At 31.0% G+C, this 27,744-nt stretch overlaps 1 protein-coding gene across 1 annotated transcript in view; it reads right to left on the bottom strand.

The window, feature by feature from the left end:
* LOC103572630 (uncharacterized) overlaps positions 1 to 25,293 on the bottom strand; it is a 47,875-nt gene extending 22,582 nt beyond the window's left edge. Inside the window, exons 1-5 of the mRNA XM_008551308.3 lie at positions 24,541 to 25,293; positions 13,053 to 13,829; positions 10,928 to 11,125; positions 1,615 to 1,863; positions 281 to 1,079 (exon numbers count right to left, since the gene is read on the bottom strand). Of these exons, the coding sequence (XP_008549530.1) occupies positions 281 to 1,079; positions 1,615 to 1,863; positions 10,928 to 11,125; positions 13,053 to 13,829; positions 24,541 to 24,612 (2,095 nt within the window). The 5' untranslated portion in view covers positions 24,613 to 25,293. The remainder of the gene's footprint in view (positions 1 to 280; positions 1,080 to 1,614; positions 1,864 to 10,927; positions 11,126 to 13,052; positions 13,830 to 24,540) is intronic.
* Between the last annotated feature and the right edge of the window lie 2,451 nt (positions 25,294 to 27,744).

Genomic DNA, 27,744 nt, shown 5'->3' with positions numbered 1-27,744 from the left:
ATGTACAGAAGTTGTATAAAAATTTTAATGAAATTAAAGACATTCTTTTATTTTTTAGCTTAATAACTCTGTTTACTGAATAACTGGTGTAGCAGGTAAAAAAAATAGTTAAATGTATAAAGAGGTATGTCGAGAAACCGGAAACGCATGAAACTCGGTTAACTTCCGGTCCATTGTCACTTTATACCTGTCGTCAGGTTATTCTCATGCAAAGTAAAGTGAAATAAAATAATTAATTTGTTTTTTTCTTTTGATAATCAAAAGTTTGTTTGAAACTCACCAAAGCCCATCCGCACTTCTTCCTCATCGTCACTGTCAATGTGTTTTATTCCGGCTACTTCAAAGCTGTGACAATTATCAACAATATCACCGCAATTGCAGGTATCATTATCACCGTGTTGGTTAGTACATTCTTCTGGTCCGGCGCACTTGCAACCCAGCAGAGGATCATCTGTGTCGATATTTCGACACGCGGGACAAGGAAACACGAGATCATCGAGATTAACTCGTTCAATTTTACGCTCAACAGTTACCAGCAATGTTCCAATGAGATTTGCCAACTCTTCTTCATGATGATTTATCAGATCACGTGAATAATTATCTCCGGATAATTCCTGATGCCGATTATTAATAACTGACTCAAGACAACTGGGTCGTATTAAATCGTCTATTGCAATCTTGGCTTCTTCTTTGTGCAGATTAGTATGCCGTTGATCTAGTCTCATTGCCGGGAGCTTAGGGAGGAGCTCTTCTTCTTCTTCAGCTCCCGGGATACCAGGATGCTCCGAAGGAACTCGTAGAGGCGAAAACACATTTGAATTATTATTATTGTGGTGATTATTATAATGAGGATGATGTTGTGAAGACGATGATGATGCTGGAGAAGAATCTTTAGCTCGAGAAGATAATTCTTCTTTAGATTTACTTCGTCTACGGCGTGTTGATGATGAACCAGTTTGTTGATGATGGTTATGGTTATGGTTATGCTCTTTCGTATCTCGCCAATCCATAAAATCGTCTTCGCGCTCCCAACCGAGGATTCCTGGGGAGCGCATCGACGATCTCCAAATTAAAGCAATCTGTAATTGATAATATACATAAATATAAATATATATGCATACACTGATAAATAATATATTTATTTATCACCATATAGACGCGTAATACATGAAATGTGGTTCGGGTCGTACTAGTAAAGAAGTCTAAGTCCAAGTATATCAACATCAGTTTTACTGATGAGTCTGTTGGTATACTGGGTACAAATTTATCCAAAAGTGATAAGATAAGAAACCCAGTAACCGGTCAGGAACTAGTACTCATGAGTGATCGGGTACCAGTTCCCTGATCGGGTTCTAGGTCTTTTACTTAATGTATAATACTAAATAGTTGCCTATTAAAAATATATGGAGGCTAGCTTCGACATATTTACCAAATATTCTCTTGCCAAAGTATTTTATTCGCTCAGTGTATGCTGGTTAATTTAATCGAGTTAATGTATATTTGATGATGTATATTATTGAAATTGAGATGTGATATTTATTATAAATATGTGATGTGTATGTTAATGGGTGATTCTGTGAAATAAATGAAACGTGAAACTAAGCCATGTGCAACCTCGACGATATCGATGATCCTTTCCAGCTGTCCCTCGTTATTCTTAGTAGTCTCGTTGTTGACGACGACGACACTGGTGCTGTTGCTGCTGCTGGTGCTGGTGTCCCCACCACTTGGACGACTGCTTCGCACGCAGAGATAACATTCCCCGTGTCTCAGAGCGGAAGCTTCGAGTTCTCCAAGCTGTAACACCAGCCCGGTACCAGCCAGAGTTAACGGCCAACCATCAGGTACCAAAGATTTGTCATCCTGAAACCAATTAATAATTACATTCTTTATTTTATTACTTTAATTATACCACATTAATAACTCCCTATGCAATTTCGATGCATTCCGTTACTAATTTTTTTTAATCAATCGTTTTTAATTTAAACTTTTATTTAAATTATTGTACCACATTTTTTTATTACAATAATTATTAAATAAAAGTTGTGTAAAAAATAATAAATTGTTTTTTTAAATTTGAATAATTTATAGAAAGACTTTTTTCTAAAAAAAAATTTTAAATTGTTAGCGTCTTGTATATTTATTATTTACTGAGAATCAAATCCTTCATAAGTATTCTCGACACGATATTTAAATAAATTTCTTTGAATAATTTATTTTTAAATGATAAAAATAACGAATACATCAAATAGAAAATTTATTTAAATTTTCTACACTTATTTTTTTTTTTTAATGGAAAAAAAAAATTATTTGAACACATGCTATTATTATAAATTTAATAAAATAATTGCATATAATAGTATGTAAATTTAATAATTAAGTATTAATTTTCGTAACTAAAATTTGATGTCATTAAAAATATTACATCATAGTGTACAATGAGAGGGGGCCCGTATAAAACGTGACAATCTGAACAATAGAGCGAAGAATGAATCACAAAATGTAATGTGACACTTTGAAAGCTAAAAAAAATTTAATTTATCTTTGAACCATTAAATATGTAATTGGGTGCACGTGTTAACTTTTTAAATTCAATTCCGTAAGTTAAATAGATTACAGAATAAAAAGCATATCACTCTAGTCCAGAATCCGGTTCGCAAAAAAAAAAAAGGAATCTTATCTCTGTAAAATAAATTTATAAATTAATTGAAATTAGTTGATAAAATAATTTAAATTGACAATTAGTTTTTACTATTAATTAAAAATATGGAGTCTTTTCCCATTACGTTTATTTTTTTTAAGTAAAACAAAAAGCGTCTAACAAAAAGGTTTCATCAGTCAGACAAACTTTTAAATTTCATTTAAAAAAAAAACAAAGTTAACAAAAGGTAATTTAGACTGCAATAGTTGTCTACATGAGACAAGAGACTGAATACTTCATACTGAGAGAGTTACTGAATAGTATGTGCTGTTATTATTATAGTTTATGTAGTACGTTGTACATATATATGTAAAAATGAAGTGGATAGAATGAAAAGGAGTAAAGTATAATATGTATGGCGTGTAAGAATAATAAAATTTAAAAAAATGAGAATAAAGAAGAAGAGAAGAGAAGCTTGTCCGCGTACAGAAGGATTTAAAATCCTTCTTCCGGGTTCGATCGGGCCATTCCTGCACCTTGGCCTGCAGTATCTCCAGTATACCCATAGTCTGCCGTAGATTCTCAATATTCCCCCTATGGGGCACATACTGCTCACTTGGGTATTATCACACACAATGCCCGTATAGTCGAAAGAGCACACACGTGTATATATATTATATATACAAAATACCAAACGAGCCAAAGACCAAACACGGCAAATAAGTGAAATAAAATATCTGCAGTAACCGCGGGCAGTCACGAGTACCAGGAGCAGCCACGCGTTGCAACTTTTCTTGTCACCATCTCATTAGCCTTCCCTCTTTCACTATTAACTTTATATATATACATACACATATATAAATATTACATTTATTTAAATTAATATCCACGTGCGTGTCTCATCGTTGCTAAAAACTACTGAGTAAATTTTCTTAAAATTTCACTTTACTTCCTCTTTTCTTATTTTACTTTTATGTATCCATCAATATCTACATATATACTATATTATTCATTTCAATTCATACATATCCAGACACGCTTATAGCTTGGGTTGCGTGCGACTTGTTATTACGATGTTAAAACCGACATAAGGATTGAGAGACGAACCAGCAGTAAGTTTATTCTCTCAGAAAACCGTCACGATAAATGTATATGCATGTGTGGTGTACAACAACGGGTAACGCATGTTAAATGAAAATAAGCTGAGGAAGAAATACATGAATGGAAAAAAATATATGAAGAAGCGTTAACGCAGACGGAGACCAAGAGAAAGAAGAAGAGGAAGAATTCTACCTCACTGTGGATCGTCTTCGGCAGGTAAACTAACCGGTCTCAGATATCTACGTGTAACTACCCTGAGGTAATGAAGTCATTTTTTTTTAACGCAGAATTCCATGAAAATTATAGCAGCGCTAGTAATTACCGTGCCAAGATCCGAATAACGAGACCGAACATTTGAATAATTTAAGTACAAACTTTTAATAATTATTGTAATTATTTATTTTACTACCAAAACTATATTTAATTTATTAAGTTTTTGCGCAGATTATCGTGACCACACCCGACGACGTCCCGCTAAGGATTTCCCGCTAAATTTAAACCGTTAGGATTCAACGTTCGCTATGAAAGGGTAAATCTCATTAATTTTTAAACGTAATTGTTATACAATTATCATCATAATTACTTTTTTTTTCGCACGTTAACTGAATAAATATTTTTTTTTTTAATGAGTGAAAAAAAAAACATCAAAGGGCAACGACAGCTAGAATGATATAACAAAAGTTACTTTTTTATTTGTGAAATAATTTATGAAATTTGAAAATTTTGTTTATTCTTTAATAATTAATAAAATAATTTTAAACGTGACCAAAATAATTATTACAAAAAATATTGACTGTCGTGTCTTTATGCCGAGTTACCAAAAAAAAATAACACGCACATTTGCGTGATTATGACCCAGTTATTAAAAATATAAATTTATTTAATTATTTGATTCGAGTTCTACATTTATTTGTTTGTTTAAAAAGTTTTATATTTTTTAAACCAATATATAATTTGAAGAAAGTAAAAAAATAATTTCATATTTTCGCGCGAAATTTGTATCAGTAAAAAAATTTAAAAAAATGATCTCTGGTTGTCAATAAAGAAATTAACTGTAAAAGTGCAAATTTGATTGCTTAAAGATATGATCAATGTTGATGTCTTATTTTATACACATATTTTTATTTAAACATTTATTAACATATCATTTATCGAAGAGATCGCGCTTGAAAATAATAACGTATTTAAGACGTCAATTGGACACTTTGATGTGTTCGAAAATATCGAGAGAAAGTACAACATTATAACAAGCCGATTATTATTCGTGTCGAAGAAAAATTATCCACAAATTTATATGGTGTAAAAGGATTTTTACGGAAACATTTAATTATCACTATGAGATATTTAACAAAAATCTTTTAAATCTAATTAGTGTGTTGCCGCTCTGATAATTATATGGAAATTATTTTATATTTATTATTATCATCATCATTATTGTAATTTTATACATTGCAAACTCTTCTGTAGAAAGCTCGAAAGGTCATATCATGAAACACTAGATGTTATATATATATATATATATATATAATATATATAATGTTATTCTATTCCATAAGATTATTTACAGAGTAAATAAAAAAAAGCACTTGCAATCATTTAAAAATTTTCCATAATAATTAATCAATGAAATAAAAAATTTCCACATACTTAATAATAATTTAATTAACTTGATAGAGTAAACAATAAAAAAAAATCCATTGATTAATTGAATCACTTTGAGCAATAAGAGATAACAGTTTGAAACAAGGGTAATTAGTTTTAACACAAACGTCTCAATTATCTTAAGAATCCGATGTTATACGTGATCAAATAATTCGTTTAAGCAATCTCGCTCTATTAACTCAATATATATATACATATATACATATTTAATCCTTTTCTTCTCAGAATTAAAGCCTCGTCGGATCCCCCCATGCCTACTCCTCCTCTCAATTACCATCAGCTACCAACTAGTATAATAATAATAATTTATCTAGTCATATTAACATACTTTTATATATTATTTTATAAATTTATTTAGTTTTCTTATATATATTACATTACATTAGCGATCAACGGCAATCCAGTTGAGTTTAAGTCTACTATCGCTTTCCGGCTCGTCGCGCGTCACGGCACATGCCCATAAAGCCGGCGTGCCTGTATGCAAAACCCATACCGACGTCATATCAACTAACACACATACTAAGACATTTGTGTTATTACATGCTACGGCGTGAGAAGTTTTTAAAAAATTATAAAGCAAAAAAAAGGGCAAAAAAATAATAAGGAGTTAAAAAATATGAAAGAAAGAAATGTAATGTAATGTAATGTTACTTTCGATGCAGCCACCCATTTACAGACATGCTTACGCCGGTATTCGGATAATTGCCGGTTGCAAAACATACCCAAAGACACGATTATATATACTATATATATATATATAAGATATGTACATTCAACAAACGAGATCCCTCACTCAATCATTTAAAGTCGGGAAAAAATGTGGACTCTGAAAGGTATGGAATGAGATCTGATGGTAGATGGGCTATTTCGTTGCTAAATATATAAATATATGTAACAAGTAGTTGTTAAAATTTTATAAAATTTTGACGTAATTAGAAATTGAAAGTTAATTAATGGCTCATCGATAGCTTTTACTTGTTAAGATTCTTAGAAATGATTTCCCAGTTAACTGACCTCATATCGTAATCTAGTAATTCCCCCCATCATGACTGACCCACGACCCTATTGAGTTTAAACAAAGAACGGAAGCGGAAGATTATAAAATTAACAATTTGTTTTTAAATATTTTATCCACTGAGAAAAAAAATATATATTTTCCCGGCATCAACTAAATTTCTGGGTTCGATTTAAAATTTTAAATAAGTAATGTAAAAAATTTTATTAGCTGGTAAATAAATCTGGTTAATTAGTAAATATCTTATGTGCGGTCAGTGCATGAAATATTAAATAGTAATTTTAATTCATAAAGCAACAGGTTATACGGGCGGGATAAATTAAAAGTGAACTTATTTTAAAAGGGTGTAGAAACCCAATGGAATGAATCGCCCACGCAAAGGCGTTATGCCTTGCGATTACGAGATTCGCGCCATTGACTTGTCGTATATAAACCTGACTAAAGTATAAGCTATATACACTCATATATATATGATACATACTTCCAGGGATATATGAGGGAGAGAATTAAAAAAGGATAAGGAGCATACCAACAGATGTGTGGGTTGCGTTCTGGAATGCGCAATATAACACAATATATATATGTACATATATACATATATGTACCGTATATATGCCCAAGTGTGTGGATTTGTACCCGCATAATAACTACATAAATTCGTCTTATCATTATCCTTGTGATACCGCAAGTACATCATGAATCTAGTCAATCGTTATTTGATATATTTATTACAAGAGTTTGGAAGTTAGAAAAATTTTTCAATGCAGAACTACATCTATACAAACGAATGTACCCTAAAAATTTACAGAATGAACGCTGAGTAAATCCTGAGTATGCGGATTTAAATAAAATCCAGATCACTCCGTATGCGAAGCGATTTTTTCTGAAACTCAGAATTAACTCCCGATTTTTTTACAGTGTAATGATGATAACAATAAAAATAAATGATTATTACTGATAATTTGACGTGAAGAAATAAATGATATGATGATGGTGAGCAGAGGGAAAAAAACATAAGTGAATTGGTGCCATAACTGGCGCCGGCTTTGATCGACATGAGCGTCGGAAATATATGATATGACAAGCAAGTCTTTCACGCTATCACCATATTATATATTTGTTATGTAGAGCAAAAGACGATGAGCTCATGACATAAAGCTCCTGCAGTTATTTAATACTATTTTTAAAAAACTAAATATCTAAGCCGATATCACGCCCTCGCGAAAGACTAAATTCATATTTATATTATTTAAATAAAAAATATGTAACCGAAGTAAAATATTACCCATACATTATTTCGGAGTTTTTAAAAATAATTTATTTACTTCTCATGTTGATCGCATCCTTTCAAACAGAGTTGTAAATGTTTTTACTTCAACTCAAGAGTGTACAGGTAAGTACGAATGATGAATTTTAAAAGATTGCCGGGTCTGTGGGTGGTCTTAGAGTCTTTCTTTCTTTATTTTAAGTCTCTCTTCTCTTCTCTATACAATATACATCTTCTTTACTATACTCTCTACCATTCTCAGTTATATTTATATACATATATATATGTTTCTCTCAGCTATTCTCCATACAAGAGCCCAGGATGGACTTGAAAAGTAAACCCAAGACTGAAACACCACACGATAAACTTTACAGCTCTCGGTTGGTGTGACTCTGAGTAAAACTACTGAAGTTAAAGTGAATAAACTCACCAGCTCATCCAGGATCCTCTCAAGTTTTCAATAAAAGTTAAATAAAAAAAAGTATTACCGTCTCTGCAGTCTTTATCCTTCGCACTCTTGGTACAGTATCAGTAATTCAGTAAGTATCTAGTCTCTAGTATGAAGTTTTTAATCTAGTGTTGTGTTGCTGACCAGCCGCAAGTAGACACAAGACCCAGATCCAAGACGACAAAACGATACTGATAGATGTATAGAATAAAATAAAATAACAAGTTATAAACAACAAGCAAGTAGATAACTGGTAGATATATAGATACTGAGTAAAAAGTATGTGATATAAAAAATATAGTGATCGAAGGTCAACCGTTGGCAGCACACACTGGTCCAGCGGGGGGAAAAACGGGAACCACAACTGAACACCATTCACGACGACTACGACTACGACGACGACGACGACGAGACGCCAGCCGCGAGAGCGGTAACTGACCTACGACGATTCGTTCACCCCAACTAATATCATCGTGTGCTCTGTCTCCCTAACTCCCGAGACCAGAGACCAGAGACCCGAGACACCCAAGATAATCAATCCTGCTATACACCCACGCACTTTAATTAAATCTAATTCACTTAGAACTTTTTTTAAGCTGTCCTCAAGTAAACTTACTATTCGTACGTCCCTCTTCTTCTTCTTCTTCTTCTCTATATTTTCTTCTTCTATATTTCTATAACTCGTCAAGTGTTATATCACCAGTGTCAAGTCTCAATGAAATTTAAATTCAAATTTATAAATAAAATGACAGTTGACAAAGAGCGCGGGATCACAACCGGCGACTACCGCGACAGAGACGGCAATGGCCCCGTGACGGTGGTTTTAACGCTCGCGATGCCAAACCCGTTCGCGTTAGTCTTCTCCCCACTCTTTTATCTTTTTCACTATCCCCTCTTTACTCTTTGTATGCTTGTACTTGTACTTTACTTTACTCAACTCTCAACTTAGGATTCTATGTATCCGTGGTATCCACAAATATATACACAGAACACACACACACACACTTTCTTACATACTTATTTACACACATGTAAGTGTATAAGATAGTGGTGTATTTTGATGGTGTTACTTTTTGTTCGCGCCGATAGTTACCTCAGTGTGGTTGGCGCTAGTGTCACTCGCGCGGGAATCCCACAAGAGAACCGGTAAATCTTTCGCATGAAGAGGAAATGCCAACGAACTCTTACTAGTCTGTCTTCTCTCTTCTTTTTCCCATCTCTGCTGGTATCTATGTATTTTATGTACAAGTATGTATGTTTATATGTATATATATGATATATCTATGGTTCATGTAGGGAAGTAGAGTTTATAACATAACGCAAAGGCGATATAATAGCAAGCAGAACCTCAAGAGAACGTCAGCTGATGATAAATTCGCTCTCGGTATCGACGATGCGGACGCGCTTGGCTGGAAGTTAGAAGGACATCGTGGTTAACCCATTTAACCATCTAACACTCCACTCCCTCGTCCTTGCTCCCATAACGCTGACGGAAGTGTCAGAGCTCGGTACTGAATTTTTTTTTTATTACGATCATCATTGGTGACTGGCACTGGCTAATGTACCAAGTGCACACTGCACGGTGATGATAATTAGTATACGTTTGCAGACGAGGAGGTGGACTATTCGATTGGTTAATCGTCATTAAAACAATATAATCCGATAAAGGAAATAAAAGTTGCGAGCCGATGTGTTTATCCTCGGACGCTCTTCGTGCCATTCTGCCACCTCGAGGTTTAACTCCGCCTTTTTCTTATCTACCGGATTCTCGGGGCGCGAAGGGACCATTGCTAAATGCTAAATCAACCCTGGGTGCAATTAAAAGTCTGTAGGTTTAAAAAAAAAAGAAATAAAGAAAGAACTAACAAAACAACTCATTCTTATCTTTGGTAAACTTTTTTAACCTAACGGGTTTTGAAGACTAAAAAAAAAACGAACAAAATCCTGGGCTGGTTGCGGCAAAGGGCGTAGGGAAAGTAAGACGTACGGGGATACATTTTACCCTGTAGTGATGTACTGCGCAAGTTTAAATTAAACTTGTCATTGAGTTTTATCGATTCGATAATCGTATCAATTGACGAAAACTTTCACCCAATCTTGCATCCTCGCTGGAAGAAAGTGTAACTCGATTTCCATCCTCTGAAAGACACTTTTGTAATCCATATGTATATTTTTATTTTTTTTTCTTCTCTTCACTTGATTTTACTTGTTCATTTGCACATGTTATTATATACATGTAACATGAAAGATAAAGACGAAGAGTAATGATGATGGTAAAAAATAAATAATGAAAAAAATTTCAAAATGTGCGTTTGCTCGGATGATGGAGTAGTTGGACAACGTGCTTATTATGTCGAGGCAATAATACGAGCTCTCGAAGTATACTGGACGTTATTAAACACCCGTATAATAATCGACCCTAAGATCATTGAATTATTGTATTAGTGGTCGATCGAACAAGTAAAGGAAAGTCTCTTCGATCATACTCGCTATCAGGCATCGAGTAACAGCACCCACGAGAGTTTCTGTAAGTGTGCGTCTTATTGGGAAAGCTTTCATGCGTCCTGAGCCCAGAAAAATAATCCAGGTAAAAATTAACAATCAATCTTGCATCAAAACCCTTTTTATTATTTAATTATAAAGTATGATACTTTCCACTCCATGGTCGGTTTAATGGGTCGGATTTATACATCCGAGTTTCAATGTATTTTTGGTTGGAAAATAACATGCGCAGTACGGAAATTGACTAAAACCCATGCCAAACAGTTGATTAAGTAAACTTTGATAACTTACCATATTGGAGACAGTGCTCTTGACTTTAGCAAGAAGTTGTGAGGCAGGAGAGAGATATGACTCGACGAAATTGTCAAGATTGCCATGATAAGCGCAAACAAGAATGTCACGTGCCTGCCGAGTCAATAGATCCAGGACATTTTCGCCATAAATAGGACCCAGGAGACTTCGTACCAGCGACGCAACATCACCGCGTCCCTAAGATAAATTAACAATAAGGTATTAAGTATGATATATATATAAATATACATATAGATGTACAGATGATGTAGTAATAGTGATAGTAAAGTAAATTTAATATTATATATGATGTCTATGAAGATCCATCAAGTGCTAGGGGCCGGAAGATGCGAAGAAGCAGCCTGCGGGTAGATTGTCATGACACGTGGGAACTTCCTCTGATTTGCTTGCACGCGTGGGTTTAAATTTAACAGCAGGGGACATTGTACTCCCCACGTCAATATTTGGAGAGTTTACACGTTGCACGATACAAATAATACAAAGGACATGTGTTGTTCAAGAGCAGGATGTGCTGATGTGTGTACATATATATATTTTTTGCACACAGGGGACACACTAAACTAATCTATAAATAGGACATATATCTCTAATGAATAGACAAACTAAATAAAGTGTGTGGTACAACACCATTTATGTGTCTCTAATTCTAAAAACCACAGGATGGATGAACTTGAACGACATGTGCGTTTAAGTAATAATGAATAATATAAAAAAGCACAGTGGAATAATACAATATCAGTATTAAAGTCGGGCTGCACGTGCATTGGCTACGGAATATGAGGAGGTGATTTATTTATTCAGGCATCAAGTTAACCATTCAAAAGCGTTAATTCCGCGTGATTTATTCCCCGCTGGGGGCCAATGTGCGGTAAGGTAATACTCTCGTAAAATCTCAAGCCTTTTAAGCTATTTTGTAATTTTTCTTTCACTCCTCGTTCAAACGATGACGACGTTTAAGCGAGCGGTACAACATAAAAGAACGTTTACCGCAAAGATGATGCACGAAGAATAAAAAATAAAGTATGACGATAAAAGGAAGATAGAGAGCCGCAAAAAAGGCTGAGAAAAAAGAAAATGGTGGTTTTTTTTTGATAAGTCGTTTTTCAAAGCTCGATGATGGGCACCCCGTTGCGAGAAAGACTCATCGTTGATGGAAGGAATAATATATCTTTCTCGCTCTTAATTTATATTCTGCAATGACGAGACTGCTTTGGAAATTGAAATAGCAAAGATGCAGATACTCATGTTTATATATATATGTAGTATGTATATATTGCCATATGTTTTATGGGATGAGTGAGTATAGATAAAATAATATAATAATAAATGAGATATTGCCAGCAGGGCAAAGCGAAAGCGAGCGAAAAGGTTGATGGTGATGACGGACATGTTGAAAAACCGTGAAGATAAATTTAAGTTATTGGTGATATAGTTATTTAGTTTGTTAGTTAGTTTGTTATATAAAAAATGGCAAATAAAACGGATAAAGTTAATGCCGATTACGATTGATTGAGTGAAAGACCAAAGACTCGGTAAACTTATTTATATATTTATTTATGTAGATGTGATTATTGGAAAATGAGATATTCAAAGTTTATAGAAAGTTTTAAATGGATAGAAGAATTCAAGTTAATTCTGTGCTATTTTGTGGATAAAAATTAAAATATATATACTTTTCCTTAGCTCAGTTATTTATTGCGGGCTGTGTTATTTTTGAAAGGGTTCAGTTTATATTCAGGCATCATAATCAACTCAATTGATCTCAACTTTTAACTTTATTATTTATCATACTTTAATGACAATATTATATATGTAGCGTGTGACAAGTTATTGCATAAATAATAACTCATTCTTTTTATAATAATAATTGAGACATGAGTTATTGTCTTTTGTCTGTTAATTGACACAATTAGTATCAAAAGAATTTAAAATATTGATTTACTCAATAGCACTGAATACTTAAACCATAAATTATAAAATACTGTCAGCAGTCGTGTGAAAAAAAATTACTGGCTATTCAAATTCCCGCGCATCATTAAAAAAAAAGTTTATGTACATATATTATAAATAAAATAACAAGAATAAGTAATAAAAGATGACTTACTCCAGTTGATAATGAGCATCCAACAATAGCTTTTTCTTCATTAATTTCACTTTCATCTTCTAAATTATTCAAATCAGTTAAAATATCAACGTTACTTTCTAATTGTAGCTCTGATGGATCAGCAAATCGATCTGTTGTTATACTAGCAGAATCAAGAAGACTTTCCGAGCCAAATTTACGTGTTGAGGCAGGTGGCGTAGCCGCAGATTCGTAGTTTCTATTCAGTGAAGTCGCTCTAGATGGTAGAACATCATTAAAACATTCTTCAGTCTCTCTCGGTGGAATTTCATCGTTATTAGACACCGTCGGCTCTTCCAAGTACCAGGAAGATGATGCAGACCGTCTGCTAGTTCTACTTCTACCTTTCGTACCAGTACCAGTACCAGTACTAGTACCAGTACCAGTACTTGGACTAGTAGATGTACGAGAGCCGACATTACGTTTTACACAATTATTTATATTACTGCTATCATCATCGCGAGATGACAGAGCTCCTTTGCACTTCCTCAGGTAGTTTTTAACTTTTTTAGCTCGACTTTTACGATTCTCATTATCGCGATTTATTCTACCCGAGTCTGATGTCAATTCATTAACGTCATCAGTTCTCGTCGCTGTTATTGTTATTGTTGTTGTTGTTGTTGTTGATGTTTTATTATTGTCCTCATGTCCAATATCTTTTAAATCTTTATCACCGATTTCTACGGCAGTGATCTCAGGTGCTAAACTCCAAGTCTCCGATTCTTTATTGGGTGTTTGGACACGTTCTGCCGGTATTACCTGAAACAATAATTGTCTCTATAAGCGTACATACATTTTATTTAATACATATATTAGTCGTATACATACACAGTAATAGTTATAAAGTAAATGCAAAGAGAAAAGTATAAAGTAAAAGGCGTGGGAGCGAGCGGTACCGTGTTGTAAAGCGACGATAAGCGATTAAAGCGAAACAACCAGCCGTCTCAGTTTAATTTTAAAACCGGGGTTTAAATTAACAAATACTTTACTTTGTAAATAAATAAATTAAGCAAATAGACGGGGAATCGTTTAAATCCAGTCCGATCTCGGCAATCATTCGTCTTAGATATAACATCAAAAAATTTATCTACACGTAAACTTTTATAAAAGTACTGGTAGAGTTAACTGGCCGCTTTTATAATACTTTTATCTCGTCATTTACTATAACCAAAGAGGGAAAGTTGTTTGCCATACGAATCCCTCTAGCCATCTATCTAAAATACTTTTTTTTTTTTTTTTATTATTATTTAAAACCATCTCGACCCCTTCAATGTTAACTTTCATTCGCGTACTTGTATATTAATTTTTATTTTTCTCATATCTTATGGTTTTTTATTTATATAACATGTTTTGATATAAATTTTCTGTGATAACTTTATATATTTACTGTAAAAAAATTGGCGGTAAATTTGAAGTAATTTTTTAAAATTCAAATTCAATCCAGCACTCGGAGTTCTGGAGTTTAAAAAAAATAAAGCAAATAAGGAGTTTGTTTTTTCAGCAGAGTGATTTCGGAGGGTGTAAGTATTTGAAAATCTACAAAGCAGAGGTAATAACTAATTTAGAAATTTAAAACTAATCTTTGACAATTTTATTTTTCTCGCTGATTAAGTTCGCAAAGAGACTTCAATGTGAACAAAAATTTTTTTAATTTTTCTGTAAATAAGACACAATAAATTTTTTTTTTTGTATTAGAAATACAATTCGACTTCTTATACTTAAAAAATAAAACAACTTTTTTTAACACGGAAAAATTTAAACACCGTTTTCGAGGTTGAATATAACACTAGCCTTAACACCAGGATAGCGTGGACACACCGCTTTTCTTTACAATGTATATATATGCATATATTAATATAATGAAAATAAAAGTTGTCAGTATATGAAGAATATATTGGCAGCGTGACATGCGCGTCCATACGGCACCTATTTCACCTTTTATAACGATGGATTTATCGACTCCACATGCTCTACCCTCCACCCTCTGCTCAACTTCCATGTAGAGCTCAAGCTCTATGACTCTACAAGACTATTTTACATCCTCAATCGAGTGTAAACACAGGGAAAAAATAAAAAACTATCTTTCCTCATTTACTGACATGCAAGAAGAATATGTGTGCATGTGTTGTTAACGTGTATACCTTCTTACGACGAAGCAGCTTCCAGTCAAAGTGACTCATCTCGTTGTTTAATATATTTCAAAAACGCTTGTCTATATATTCTCTCCACACTCACAATGTTGTTTAAACGAGTGTCCGAGAAAATCACGAGTATTAAATTTATCCTTACAAAGTGCTCTCACGACTCCATTTACTCATCCTCTTTAGAGAAGGAGTAGATACTTGAGGAGGATTTAAACGAACAGGATAAGTCAATGACTTTGTCTCTAGAAGACATGTCTCTGGGGATACTGTCCATTCACAATCCATCTTCACTTATTCACATTATTCTTATTATTATATTACATTGTTATTTTTCAGTAAACTTTTAAAGACAACATACTCGAGACAACGACTAGCCCCGACATTTTGCCTGCACTTTCTTAATTAAATGTATAATTAAGTGGAATAATCAAGTAACCAAGTTTATTATAGGGCGTGTTACGTCAAAGAAACGGATAAGTGCGATATCACAACCGTGCTTGCGACTCAAGCTCCAGGTCATGAACTAGATATACCGGAAGGTGGGCATGCGCGAATTCTTAAACTTTTCAACCCCTTACTTTTCCATCGCTATCAAGTACTCGGGTCAATTACTCTACCCAAATTATACTCATTTATAATTATCTTGACTTACTCATATTTTATTTAACAGCTATATTTTTTTTAAATTATCCTATAAAGGAGCGGACTTATTTTTGGATAGTGATCCGGGAATCCCGGATGTCTGGTGTACTTGAAGTGAATTATTAAATACCGCGTAGTGAGTCTTGTGGCGGCATCTCTGGTCTTCAATATCCACTTTCTGGTGATTTAATTTTCTGCTGAGATAATTCGTCCTCGGAATTTTTTATATATATTACTGCATACTTATACATATGTATACAAAGTATAATAGCAGTGAAGGTAAAATAAAGGATAAAAAAAAACGGATAGGCGGGATCACAAATTACAACTCAAATGACAATGAAAAATTATCGCGGTTGTTAGATAATAACCCAGTCACGTAATTCAACAATTAATTAAACAACTTACCACTTAAATATTATTATTATTTTATTACTGGCGCTCGCATCTGGCCGTCAATTTTTTTTAGATAATTTTTTCGTATTACTAATTTTTAAAGTTTCAAATCAAAATTCTGGCTTAACTATTGCAGATAAGACAAAAATGTATGAAAGCAATTTTGTAGCTTATTAAATTCTCTACAAAAAAGGTCTCATTACATTTTTACTTACATCTAATTATTTCAATGTTATTGCAACTTGAAGTAAGACAGAAAAATTCAAGGGATTTTTAATTTATCGATCGCTTGTTTAATTTCTATATAACTTTGAAAATATCAGAGATACGTTAATGAGCCTCAAGACTTTTCTTGTAGCAAATTAAATTCTCTACAACTTTTATTTGAAACATTTTTCTCTAAAATCAATAGTTCCGGTATAAATTACATTTAAAAAAAAATACATACTTTCTTATTTTACTTTTTTCGGTTTTGACATTTCATTAATTAAATATTTCAGTCAAATAAGAAGTATATAAAAAACAATCAACGAAACTTGTATATGAGTTGTCTACAATCTTCTCAAAGTGATGCCACATTGAATAGTGAAAGTATCATATCAGTTTTGTAATTTTTAAGTTATTAAGATTTTAAACAAGAAAAAAAAACGTTCATTTTAAGACTATAAATCTATTTGCCTAGACATGTTCTGTCTTCATAAAATATATTGTGATTCTTTGTCATGAAATATATGATAAATGATAATAGAGGATTGACTTAAGGTCAATTCAAAAAGAGTTTCAAGAGCAAAAAAAAAATAATGACAGTGCACAGAAAAAAAAATCTGTCTATCGGTTGACCATGCGGGCCAGCCCCGAAACTTCCCGCTGTTTTTGAGCTCTCTGAGCTCGAAAGCATTGATGTGAATACATTTAAACAGATTTCGAGATTTTATTGAGAAGTCTTCTATAATAACTCAAACCCATAAAAGTCGAGGAAAAAAATTTCTCTATAATTTCTCGAGGATTTCTGTAAAATTTGTCTAGGATTTGTCTAGGATATGTCTAGGATTTGTATTGAATTTGTCTAGGATTTGTATTGAATTTGTCTAGGATGTCTTGGATTTGTCTAGGACGTCTTGGATTTGTCTAGGATTTGTCTAGGATATCTCTAGAATTTGTCTAGGATTTGTCTAGGATATGTCTAGGATTTGTCTAGGATTTGTATAGGATTTGTCTAGGATATGTCTAGGATTTGTATTGAATTTGTCTAGGATTTGTCTAAGATATGTCTAGGATTTGTCTAGGATTTGTATAGGATTTGTCTAGGATATGTCTAGGATTTGTATTGAATTTGTCTAGGATTTGTATTGAATTTGTCTAGGATGTCTTGGATTTGTCTAGGATGTCTTGGATTTGTCTAGGATGTCTTGGATTTGTCTAGGATTTGTCTAGGATATCTCTAGAATTTGTCTAGGATTTGTCTAGGATATGTCTAGGATTTGTCTAGGATTTGTATAGGATTTGTCTAGGATATGTCTAGGATTTGTATTGAATTTGTCTAGGATTTGTCTAAGATATGTCTAGGATTTGTCTAGGATTTGTATAGGATTTGTCTAGGATATGTCTAGGATTTGTATTGAATTTGTCTAGGATTTGTATTGAATTTGTCTAGGATATGTCTAGGATTTGTCTAGGATTTGTATAGGATTTCTCTAGGATATGTCTAGGATTTGTATTGAATTTGTCTAGGATTTGTATTGAATTTGTCTAGGATGTCTTGGATTTGTCTAGGATATGTCTAGGATTTGTATTGAATTTGTCTAGGATGTCTTGGATTTGTCTAGGATTTGTATTGAATTTGTCTAGGATTTGTATTGAATTTGTCTAGGATGTCTTGGATTTGTCTAGGATTTGTATTGAATTTGTCTAGGATTTGTATTGAATTTGTCTAGGATATCTCTAGAATTTGTCTAGGATTTGTCTAGGATATGTCTAGGATTTGTCTAGGTTTTGTATAGGATTTGTCTAGGATATGTCTAGGATTTGTATTGAATTTGTCTAGGATTTGTATTGAATTTGTCTAGGATGTCTTGGATTTGTCTAGGATATGTCTAGGATTTGTATTGAATTTGTCTAGGATGTCTTGGATTTGTCTAGGATTTGTATTGAATTTGTCTAGGATTTGTATTGAATTTGTCTAGGATGTCTTGGATTTGTCTAGGATTTGTCTAGGATATGTCTAGGATTTGTCTAGGTTTTGTATAGGATTTGTCTAGGATATGTCTAGGATTTGTATTGAATTTGTCTAGGATTTGTATTGAATTTGTCTAGGATGTCTTGGATTTGTCTAGGATTTGTCTAGGATTTGTATTGAATTTGTCTAGGATTTGTCTAGGATATGTCTAGGATTTGTATTGAATTCAGAAAAGTCTTCTGGAAAAATGCTAGCATACATAAAAGTAGAGAGAGATGATGTCTATTGGATTCGTCTAGGGTTTGTCTAATAATATTTACTTTTTGAAATAATTGATAGTAGTTTTCAGAAATCTACAAAAATTAGTAAACTACTTTGCATTAAGCACATAATAGTACTAATTATTGATAACAGATTCAACTTTTTACTATTATTTATTAATTTTTAATATTCTGTTTTTTTCCGTGTAAGAAATTCTTTTTTGTTTTTCGAGTAGTAATAAATAATAATAATAAAAAAAAAAATGATAAAGTTAACATAGGCATGTCTTATATGTAGTAAAATGTACGCGTGCGATTTGCGGAGGAGTATGAACGTAAAAGTAAAAAGAGTCTTATAGTCTTACTGTTTGGCGAATGCAGGAGCCAACTAAGGAGCGAAGCGTTTCAATTTATTGCCTTCGCGATCCTCGAGAGTAGTTATATCCCGCGCTCTCATATACCTTTTGCTGTATGTAAGCTTCTCATTTTATATATACATATACAGTTATCTCACTCGTGTGAGCGTCGGGTTTAATAACGCAATAAATAAAGATACGTATCAACCCGACCGCCGACGTCGTTTGTACACGATAAAAGTTACCGAAAAGATTCGAAAAATTATATGCATTTTATCGCTGGTTTTTTTTTTAACATATTATAATCACTTCTCTCCTCTTGTGCGCTTTGTGTCTCGTCAATTATTTTTTATTTATTGGATTTAATTTAAATAATATTATAATTGAACGGTGTTAAGTTTGAGTTTAATTGTAACTCTGGTTGGATGAATTATTATTTTTTTTTTGTGGTATACACAATAATATTAAAGGGAAATGGGGTCTCACGCTCTCGTACAGGCATATGTGAAGAAAATAATTAATATTAAATCACGTGTGACATAGAAATTAAAAAGAGAAGATTATATATATATATATATATATATATATATATATATATAATCAGTGTATAAATGTTTGGATTTACATATTTCACTTTGGAGTATTTATGGATTTTAAATCTACGGGATGTGGAAAATTTGAAATTTTGAATAAGTGAAAATAACACATTATTTATTTATTTAAATGAAAAGGATTAGATAATTTGGCGGGTAATTTTTTTTATTGATGTAATTTGAATTTTTTTTGAGTAAAAAGAAAAAAGTTGAGTGGGCGGCTTGAAAAAAATTTCCGGTTTAAAAAAAAAAAAGTGAATAAAAAATGTGTGACAAATTGGGTCATTGGAATTTTTTTTTTTTCGGCGCTTAAAAAATATCAAAATTGTATTAAAACCAAAAAGAAAATTTAATTAAAAGTACGTGATAATTTTTGAACTGATTTAAAATTTTTAAATTTTAAGTGACCCATTTTACCTCGTTTTTGTCTATTGTATAATTCAAATTTTAGTTTATTTTTTTTAATATGGGATTTTTTTTGAAATGTCTTAATTATTCGGCTTGAAAAAAAATTTTAATTATTTTTATGAAAGAAAATAAATTAAAAGAAAAAACAATAATGTTTAAAATATAGAAAGTTTTTTATGTGAAGACATTTTGTTAAATGTCAAAAAACTCGTGGGACAGAATGTTTTGTTGAATCACGAAATAATCCCTTAATAGGATTTTTTTCTGTCAGTTTAATGATATACTAGCTTCCGAGTATTGATTAAAAAATTAACGATACCTTGGTTCCTCAGAATTTAATCCCGAGGTTCCTTATTCGGCCTACGTACACTCGTACAGAATAAAAAAGTATTTTCACCAAATGACGTTCAAACTGACGCAAAAAATTGTAATTACTGTATATTACTGATACTAATTATTTGAGCATGTAAAAATACTTTGTCCGTAAATCGTTTCCTTAATTATTTAAATGAGTCGGCGAATTGGACAATAGAAAAATTAGAAAACAAATTTTATATTTTTCGAGAGTTATCACAAATCAATCGATACCTTTCAAATTTAATATGAAGACCTTTTACTAATCACTGGGTTTCGTGGGAAATAGAATCACCATGAATCGTCAAAAAGTAACAAAAAAAGTCATTTAATGAGTAGATAATTTTTAAAAATATTTTCAAATTTTATTTCGGTAGGAATTTTTCTGTTTTAATTTCTACCAAAGGGATGGCGTTTAAAAATCTTTGATACTTTTTTTTTAATTACTTATGTTTAAATGAAATTATTTATTACCAATATACCCTCATCTACTTCACGAAATGTCGATTAAAACTTTTTTAATATATGTATATATATTTTTTTCTCTATTACAAATTTCAAATTGACATTCAAAAGTTGTTGTGAAAAAATACAAATTCTGGCTAAACTAGTATAGATATGATAAAAATGTATATAAACAATTTTGTAGCTTATTAAATTCTCTACAAAAAAGGTCTCATTACATTTTTACGTACATTTAATTATTTCGACGTAATTGCAACTTTAATTAAAGAAAAACTTTCCGAAATTATTTTTGAATTTATTGGTTCCGGATTTAGTTTCTTTATAACTTTAAAACTATCAGAGATACGTTAACAGATCTCTAGACCTTTTTTGTAGCAAATTAAATTTCCTACAACTTTTGTTTGAAACTTTTTTTTCTAAAATCTATAGATTCGCAGCAAATTTCATTTCAATATAAATTTACCGTTTTCATTCTAATTTTTTGTAATTTTTGAATTAGTTTCCAAAAAAAAAGTTTCTAAAAATTGAATGAAGTAAACTTTTTAAATTGACCCTCTAAATTAAGCGCCATTATATTTTTTTGTGTCATGAAAATAAAAATCAATTATTAGTTATAGCTTTATAACTGGTACCTATTTACGACCATGTAATAAATGAAGGTATTGTTGTTTGACAGGAATTTAAATGAATTTAAAAAAATTCTATGCGCGTAAAAAAATTCTATTCAGAATAAGTAATTCGTCAAATGCAATTAAATAAAACGAACGGATGCAGAAAAAAAATCATAAGAATTCTTATAAGATTTCTCTTCCGGTTTTTTAACGATTTATTCAAATTCACTAAAGATTTATCATCAATTTAACTTATAACGACATAGATATAACATAAATAAATATATATGTATATATAATATATGTAAACTCGCTAAGAAAAATATTGTCGACAGAAAAAATGTTTTGAAATGACACCTTCTGATAAAATAATTTACAAATACTGATAAAGTGACAGTAAACTGTAATATTTATTATTTTGAAATTTTTCGAAAAATTTATTTTATTTGATCAATATCTCTTTTTTAAATTTCTAATACACAAACTGATGAATTGTGAAATTTAAAAAAAAATCATTTGACATTTTTAGAAAAAAAAAAATAAATCGTTTTTTAATCCATTGATCCCTAGGCTGTTATATAAAAAAAATAATAAATTAACTTAATATATTTTTTTATTGTGTAATAAATCACATGTGTGAAGATTATCAGATGCATAAAAAAAGAAAGATTTAATTTGCTGGTATCAGCAATTAGTTGTTAATTAAGTTTTATTATTAAAGATCGAATCTCATATATTCAAATTTTATGTTAATGAAGAAAAAAAAAAAAATATTTAAATTAAAATACAGTCCAGTATATCATCTTTTATACATTTAAATAATAATTAACGAGTTTTAATTTTTTTCAATGAATGAAAAGTCGTGACCTTTAAATAATAAAAATTTTTTTTATATAAATTCCATTAACTTTGAACACGAATATAAAATAGTTGAGATAAAAATGATTATATTTGTTCTTAATGTCAATAACAAGGAAATATTTTCTGTGACAACTTTAACAGCTGACACACGTGAGAATATTAATTACTTGTGGTAATATATATTGCATAAATTCGATAAACCGTTACCGTGTTCTTTGAATATTAATTTATTTTATATAAATATATATATGTTTGTATATATATATACAATAATTGTAAATCGTAATAAATAAAATGTGTAAGACTTTCATAAAGATATTGGATACGATAATTTGGTTCAATTACTAACGAATATTAAAAAGAAAAAAATGAAATTTCAAACTTTTATTTATGCAAATAAAATTAATTATCTATTTAAATGACTTTCTACATAAATATAATATCAAATTACACGTAAACTATTAGCAATAATTATAAATATAATAAATAAGTAAATTAACGGTACTATTAATAAGTGTTTTAATAAAGTATAATGTAAGTAAGAGTGGTGAATGGAAAGATGACAAATCGAGCACATTGGGAGGTAAGATCGGTATAGATAACTCTCATCGATATATATGTAAGATATATAAGTGTATAAATTAATCGATGAGATTACATCGGTTTATTTTCACATGAACACAGCATGCCACAAAAAACTTTTATTTAATATATATATATATATGTACACAACATATTACTTTAATGTTATTTGTGTCGTTGTAGTTGTATTACATTATTTTTGTTACAATGATGAGTTGAATACAAATAAGTAAACTTAATATATACATACATAGAAAAAAATTTTACTTGAATTAGTAATTTTTTTCGAGTTTTAATTCTCGTTTTAAGTAATTCTGTTTTCTTAATTCAATCATATTCTAGTACTTTAATATTTATTGGAGAAAATTTATTGTTGAATTAAGAATTATAATATTTTGAATTGTTTTTGATTAAAAAATTTATAATTGAATCAAAAATTTTAATTTATTAATCAGATAAATATTTTTTTTGAATTGAGAATATGAATTTTCTCGCTTTAAAAAAATTTCTATTTTCAATTCTTAATTTCTGAAGCAAGTAAAAATCTTTCTGTCCAAGAAATACTTTTTATTCTATACAAATATATATAAATATGTATGTAGATGTGTTTGAAATAAGTTATAGTTAATGGTACTAATACGCTGAAGAATTTAAGTAAAAAGTATATATATATATATATATAGAAGATACGATTTGATACGGGTGGAAAACCGCGAAAGTTTGTGGCTCGTGCAAACTTTGATGTCTAGTCTTATATGTACATTTTATAATTCAACCAAAGTAATTTAAATTGTCCACATATATGTGTATGTATATATATGTATAAATTTAAAACAATAGCCATTCCGCTCACAAGAAATTCATTTAATTGCTATTAATTTTTTTGAGTCTATCCGGCGGACGAGGACTAGAATTATTTTATTCACATAAATATGAGAGTCCTTTTAATAAAACGTTTGATTAAACTCTTTTTAGACAAAATATTAAGAAAGCGATTCAGTGAAAAATTTAGCGCCACAATAGTCAATTATGCTTATGGTAAAAACAAGCACAATAAAACAATGAATCGCAACTAAAACTATATATATATATATATATATATATATATATATATATATATATAGAGTACTGCAAAACTTTTCAGGTTTAAAACTTTTTTAGTCTGGTTGTCGATTTAATTTTTTTTGTTACAGTGAAAGAATTTCTTGGCCAGTGCATACTGAAAAGGTTGATGACGCAGCAAGAGACTCGAGCAGACTCTCTTATGTTGTTGCGTGTACTTTGAATTGGCGATACGAGGGTTCACGGTCACGCGGGATCGGATGAGCGCATGCAGACTCCAAGTATCGGCTAAGAGTTAACTTTTAGTTTTAAAATATCTACATCATAATAAAAGATTCCCTGGCATCACCAGACTCTGCTCCATTCTATCGACCGATGATGAATCCAATAATCGTTTATCACCTTTTCAAACGCTCCACATAATATACCTCTATTCATCCTCGTCTGTCGGGATATTTCGATGATAAATTAACGTTTTTATAAAAATCAAGCAAAAAAAAAATTTGAAAAAAAAGGCGCGTACTCAAAGTTAAATTTAAATAATTATGTTAATAACTTACAGGTAAATTTGCAATTCCCAGCCTTACTTTGGCGTACTTTTTAGTAAATACTCTCCACAAAACGTAAGCCATGTTGTAATTTAAAAAGGCTTCAATTTAAAAACACTCGATCGCCGATTACACTCGACCATCACTCGATTATCATTCACGTCTCGTTGCATCATTTCCATGAAAAACCGCCGCGTTAACTTCCTTTTTTTATTTATAAACTTTTTTTCAGTACTCGCTCAATGTCCATTCAATATAAATCACCTTATATTTTATAAATATCAAAAATATCACAAAGTTCCTTCCGCTAAAATAAATAAAACACCAAATCCATTTATTATTTAACACAAACAAATAATTATGTCATTAGATTTAACATAAAAAAAGTTAAATATAAAATAGTGTGTGCATACGTGAATACTTAAAAATAATTACATATTTACGAAACCTCGCGAAATAAGTACCGCCTTACACACGGCTTAACAATTTAAATTTTAAATTAATCATAAATATAACTCTGTAATTATTTTTCTTAATAAATTTTTTTTTTACTTATTTTCAAAATCCTCATTGTTTATTAACACGCGAAAAACAATTAACCGCGTAATGATAAATTACATTTACCGAAAATTAATTCACTAGTATTTAAAAAAAGAAAAAAAAAAGAATTAGTCACTTTAAAAAATAACAATAAATTTAAAAAAAAAATTAAAAAGAAAAAGTGATTGGTGTTGAAATTGTTTAGGAAAGAGATCGCGTGGCTGACGTCTGTCGCTGCCAGGATATAACTGACGTAGGTAGAGAGGAGCTCAACGCTGGGTAGACGGTATAGAAACACACGTTACACGCGCGGTATTATTTCTCTCTCCTTCATTCAAATATTCCCACTTATATTATCAGTCCTCTTTGTCTATCAGCGTATTTATTATCATTGTTATCTATGTTCTGTCTCTGTTTGGTTAATTACTTGCGCGTAGTCGGTTGAACAATGAAATGAAACGCGTTAATCGCGTATAGTTTGTATGCCGATTTGCAAATTTAAACAGTTAAAGTATCTCATAGGTTTTTAAATATATACATGTACAAACAATAACACAGTGTGTACTATGCACTGTGTACTGTATACTTATAGTACATCAGGAAAGTAGCGGATAAATTAATAATCATATGTATAATGCTGATGAGATTCATTTTAAATTGGAGCACGCGGTCCAACACGTATTGTAATAATATAATAAAGTAACTACTGGCAGAAATTTATAATTCTCAGGTCTCATCTACTATACGGTAATTATTACGTATAGCGGTATACAAATATTACGGCACTAATTTTGTTACCACGTCAAACAATATAAATTGGTCAGGGTGCGCCCAAGTCAGAAGGCCACAAATTCGACAGAATGACTTTAATTACATGTATATAAATATATAAGTATATACAGTGTTTGAAATTTTATATTTTTTTTTTTAAATGTTAGTCATAGTCATGAAGTATCGATATGAAGTTAATATGGAGATTGAGAAGAAATATTTGGTTTTAATTGAATGGTTTTTGTCCATGGCGCGAATTTATTAGTTATAAAAATAACGGACAAGGTAATTTTAAAAATTAGGGTTGGGTAATTTTTTGAGGTTTTGAAAATTTAAAAAGTGGCGGCTGATTTAAAAAAATTTTTTTGTGATTTTTGTAGCAACTAATAAACTTAATAAATATTAAATTTAAAAATTTTTCTTGCCATATTAAAAAATTTTTTTGAATTACTCCAATTATTTTTAGCGCGCAAAATAATTATTTTGTTTGAAAAAACAAAATAAATTAAATTTAAAAATTGTTGTCATGGGCTCAATTTGCCTCACCTTAAAATTTTTGAAAGTTGATTATTATGAAATGAATGACCGTCTTACCCCCTCTCTCCTGGTAATTTAAATATGAAACATAAAATAGATTAAATGTAAATGAATTTACCAAGTGATATAATATATATAAAATATGTTAATAAATAAAAAATGCAGTAATGTTGACGTCCATATAAATGAATTTGCTGTCGGCGCGTATCGGATGTTGAAGAAAGAGGGTGTCGTAAGTGGTCGCAAAAGCACCAGGGCATAGCGAGCTCGGTATTATACATATGTGGAGTTCTTTCTTCAGGAGCCCCAGGGGATATACGGCTACATAATACAACACAACATATACGCATATTTAATATGTCTGTATACAATGTACGTGCAATAAAAATATGTAGATGCAAGAAAGTAACAAATATAAAGGCTGTTACTGAGCCAAGCATAACACGGAAATCGTAGGGCGTCGCGTCTAACGCGAATCGTGAATCATTGTTGTTCTTGTCTTGAGCAATGTCTAGTAAGTGCCACAACAACAAACGGTGTGTCTGTCGGCCACTAACGGTTGGTCTACACCGCTCTCTATAATATATATATATATATATATATATATATATATATATATATATACATATATATATTTTATCCTTATATCGTTTGGCATTATCACGATATCCCCAAGTAAAGCCGCTCAGACAAGAGTTGAGTCCCTTATTCACTGGGTACCGGGTTATCCGGGTTAATCGACATATCCTCGGCATCGTCTAATAATAATCTACTCCATGACGATCACTTTCAAGTTAAGACTTAGGGCCTTACAAGTAGGGCCTCTAGAATTATTTACTTGTTACTCGGTTATTGGGACTCCAGTTCACTCTGCTGCAAGACTTCATTAATCATTTCATTACACACCCGCCTGCAAATTATTATTATTATATATTTTAATTACAGTATAATTAATTAATCATGTAAAATAATTATTAATTTACTTACGGTCTCAGCTGTCAAATTTTTTTTACTCACATCAATATTATGCGTGGGTAAAAAAAATATTTTTTTTGACTTAAGGTCGAATCAGCTGAAACGAAATCAAGTCTGTTTTTTTACTTGAATGGAAGTAGGTCGAGTTTGCAACAAGAAAGTCAAAATCAAATAAGATTTTCATTCATATTTGAATTTCTTTTTGCAAATTTGAATTACTTAGTATTCATTTAAGTCAAAATTTTCAAATTTCACTGAATTTTGGGTCAGTTTATGTCTTTTTTTTTTTTTTTTTTTTTTTTTTTTACTGAGGTAAAAAAAATAAAAATTTAATTTTTTTAACTTAAGTTCAAGTAAACGGGATCAAAACCAAGTGAAATTTGAATTTTTAGA

Source organism: Microplitis demolitor, chromosome 6 (assembly GCF_026212275.2).
Source record: "Microplitis demolitor isolate Queensland-Clemson2020A chromosome 6, iyMicDemo2.1a, whole genome shotgun sequence".
Taxonomy (NCBI): Eukaryota; Metazoa; Arthropoda; class Insecta; order Hymenoptera; family Braconidae; genus Microplitis; species Microplitis demolitor.
This window is presented reverse-complemented; position numbering and strand designations above follow the sequence as displayed.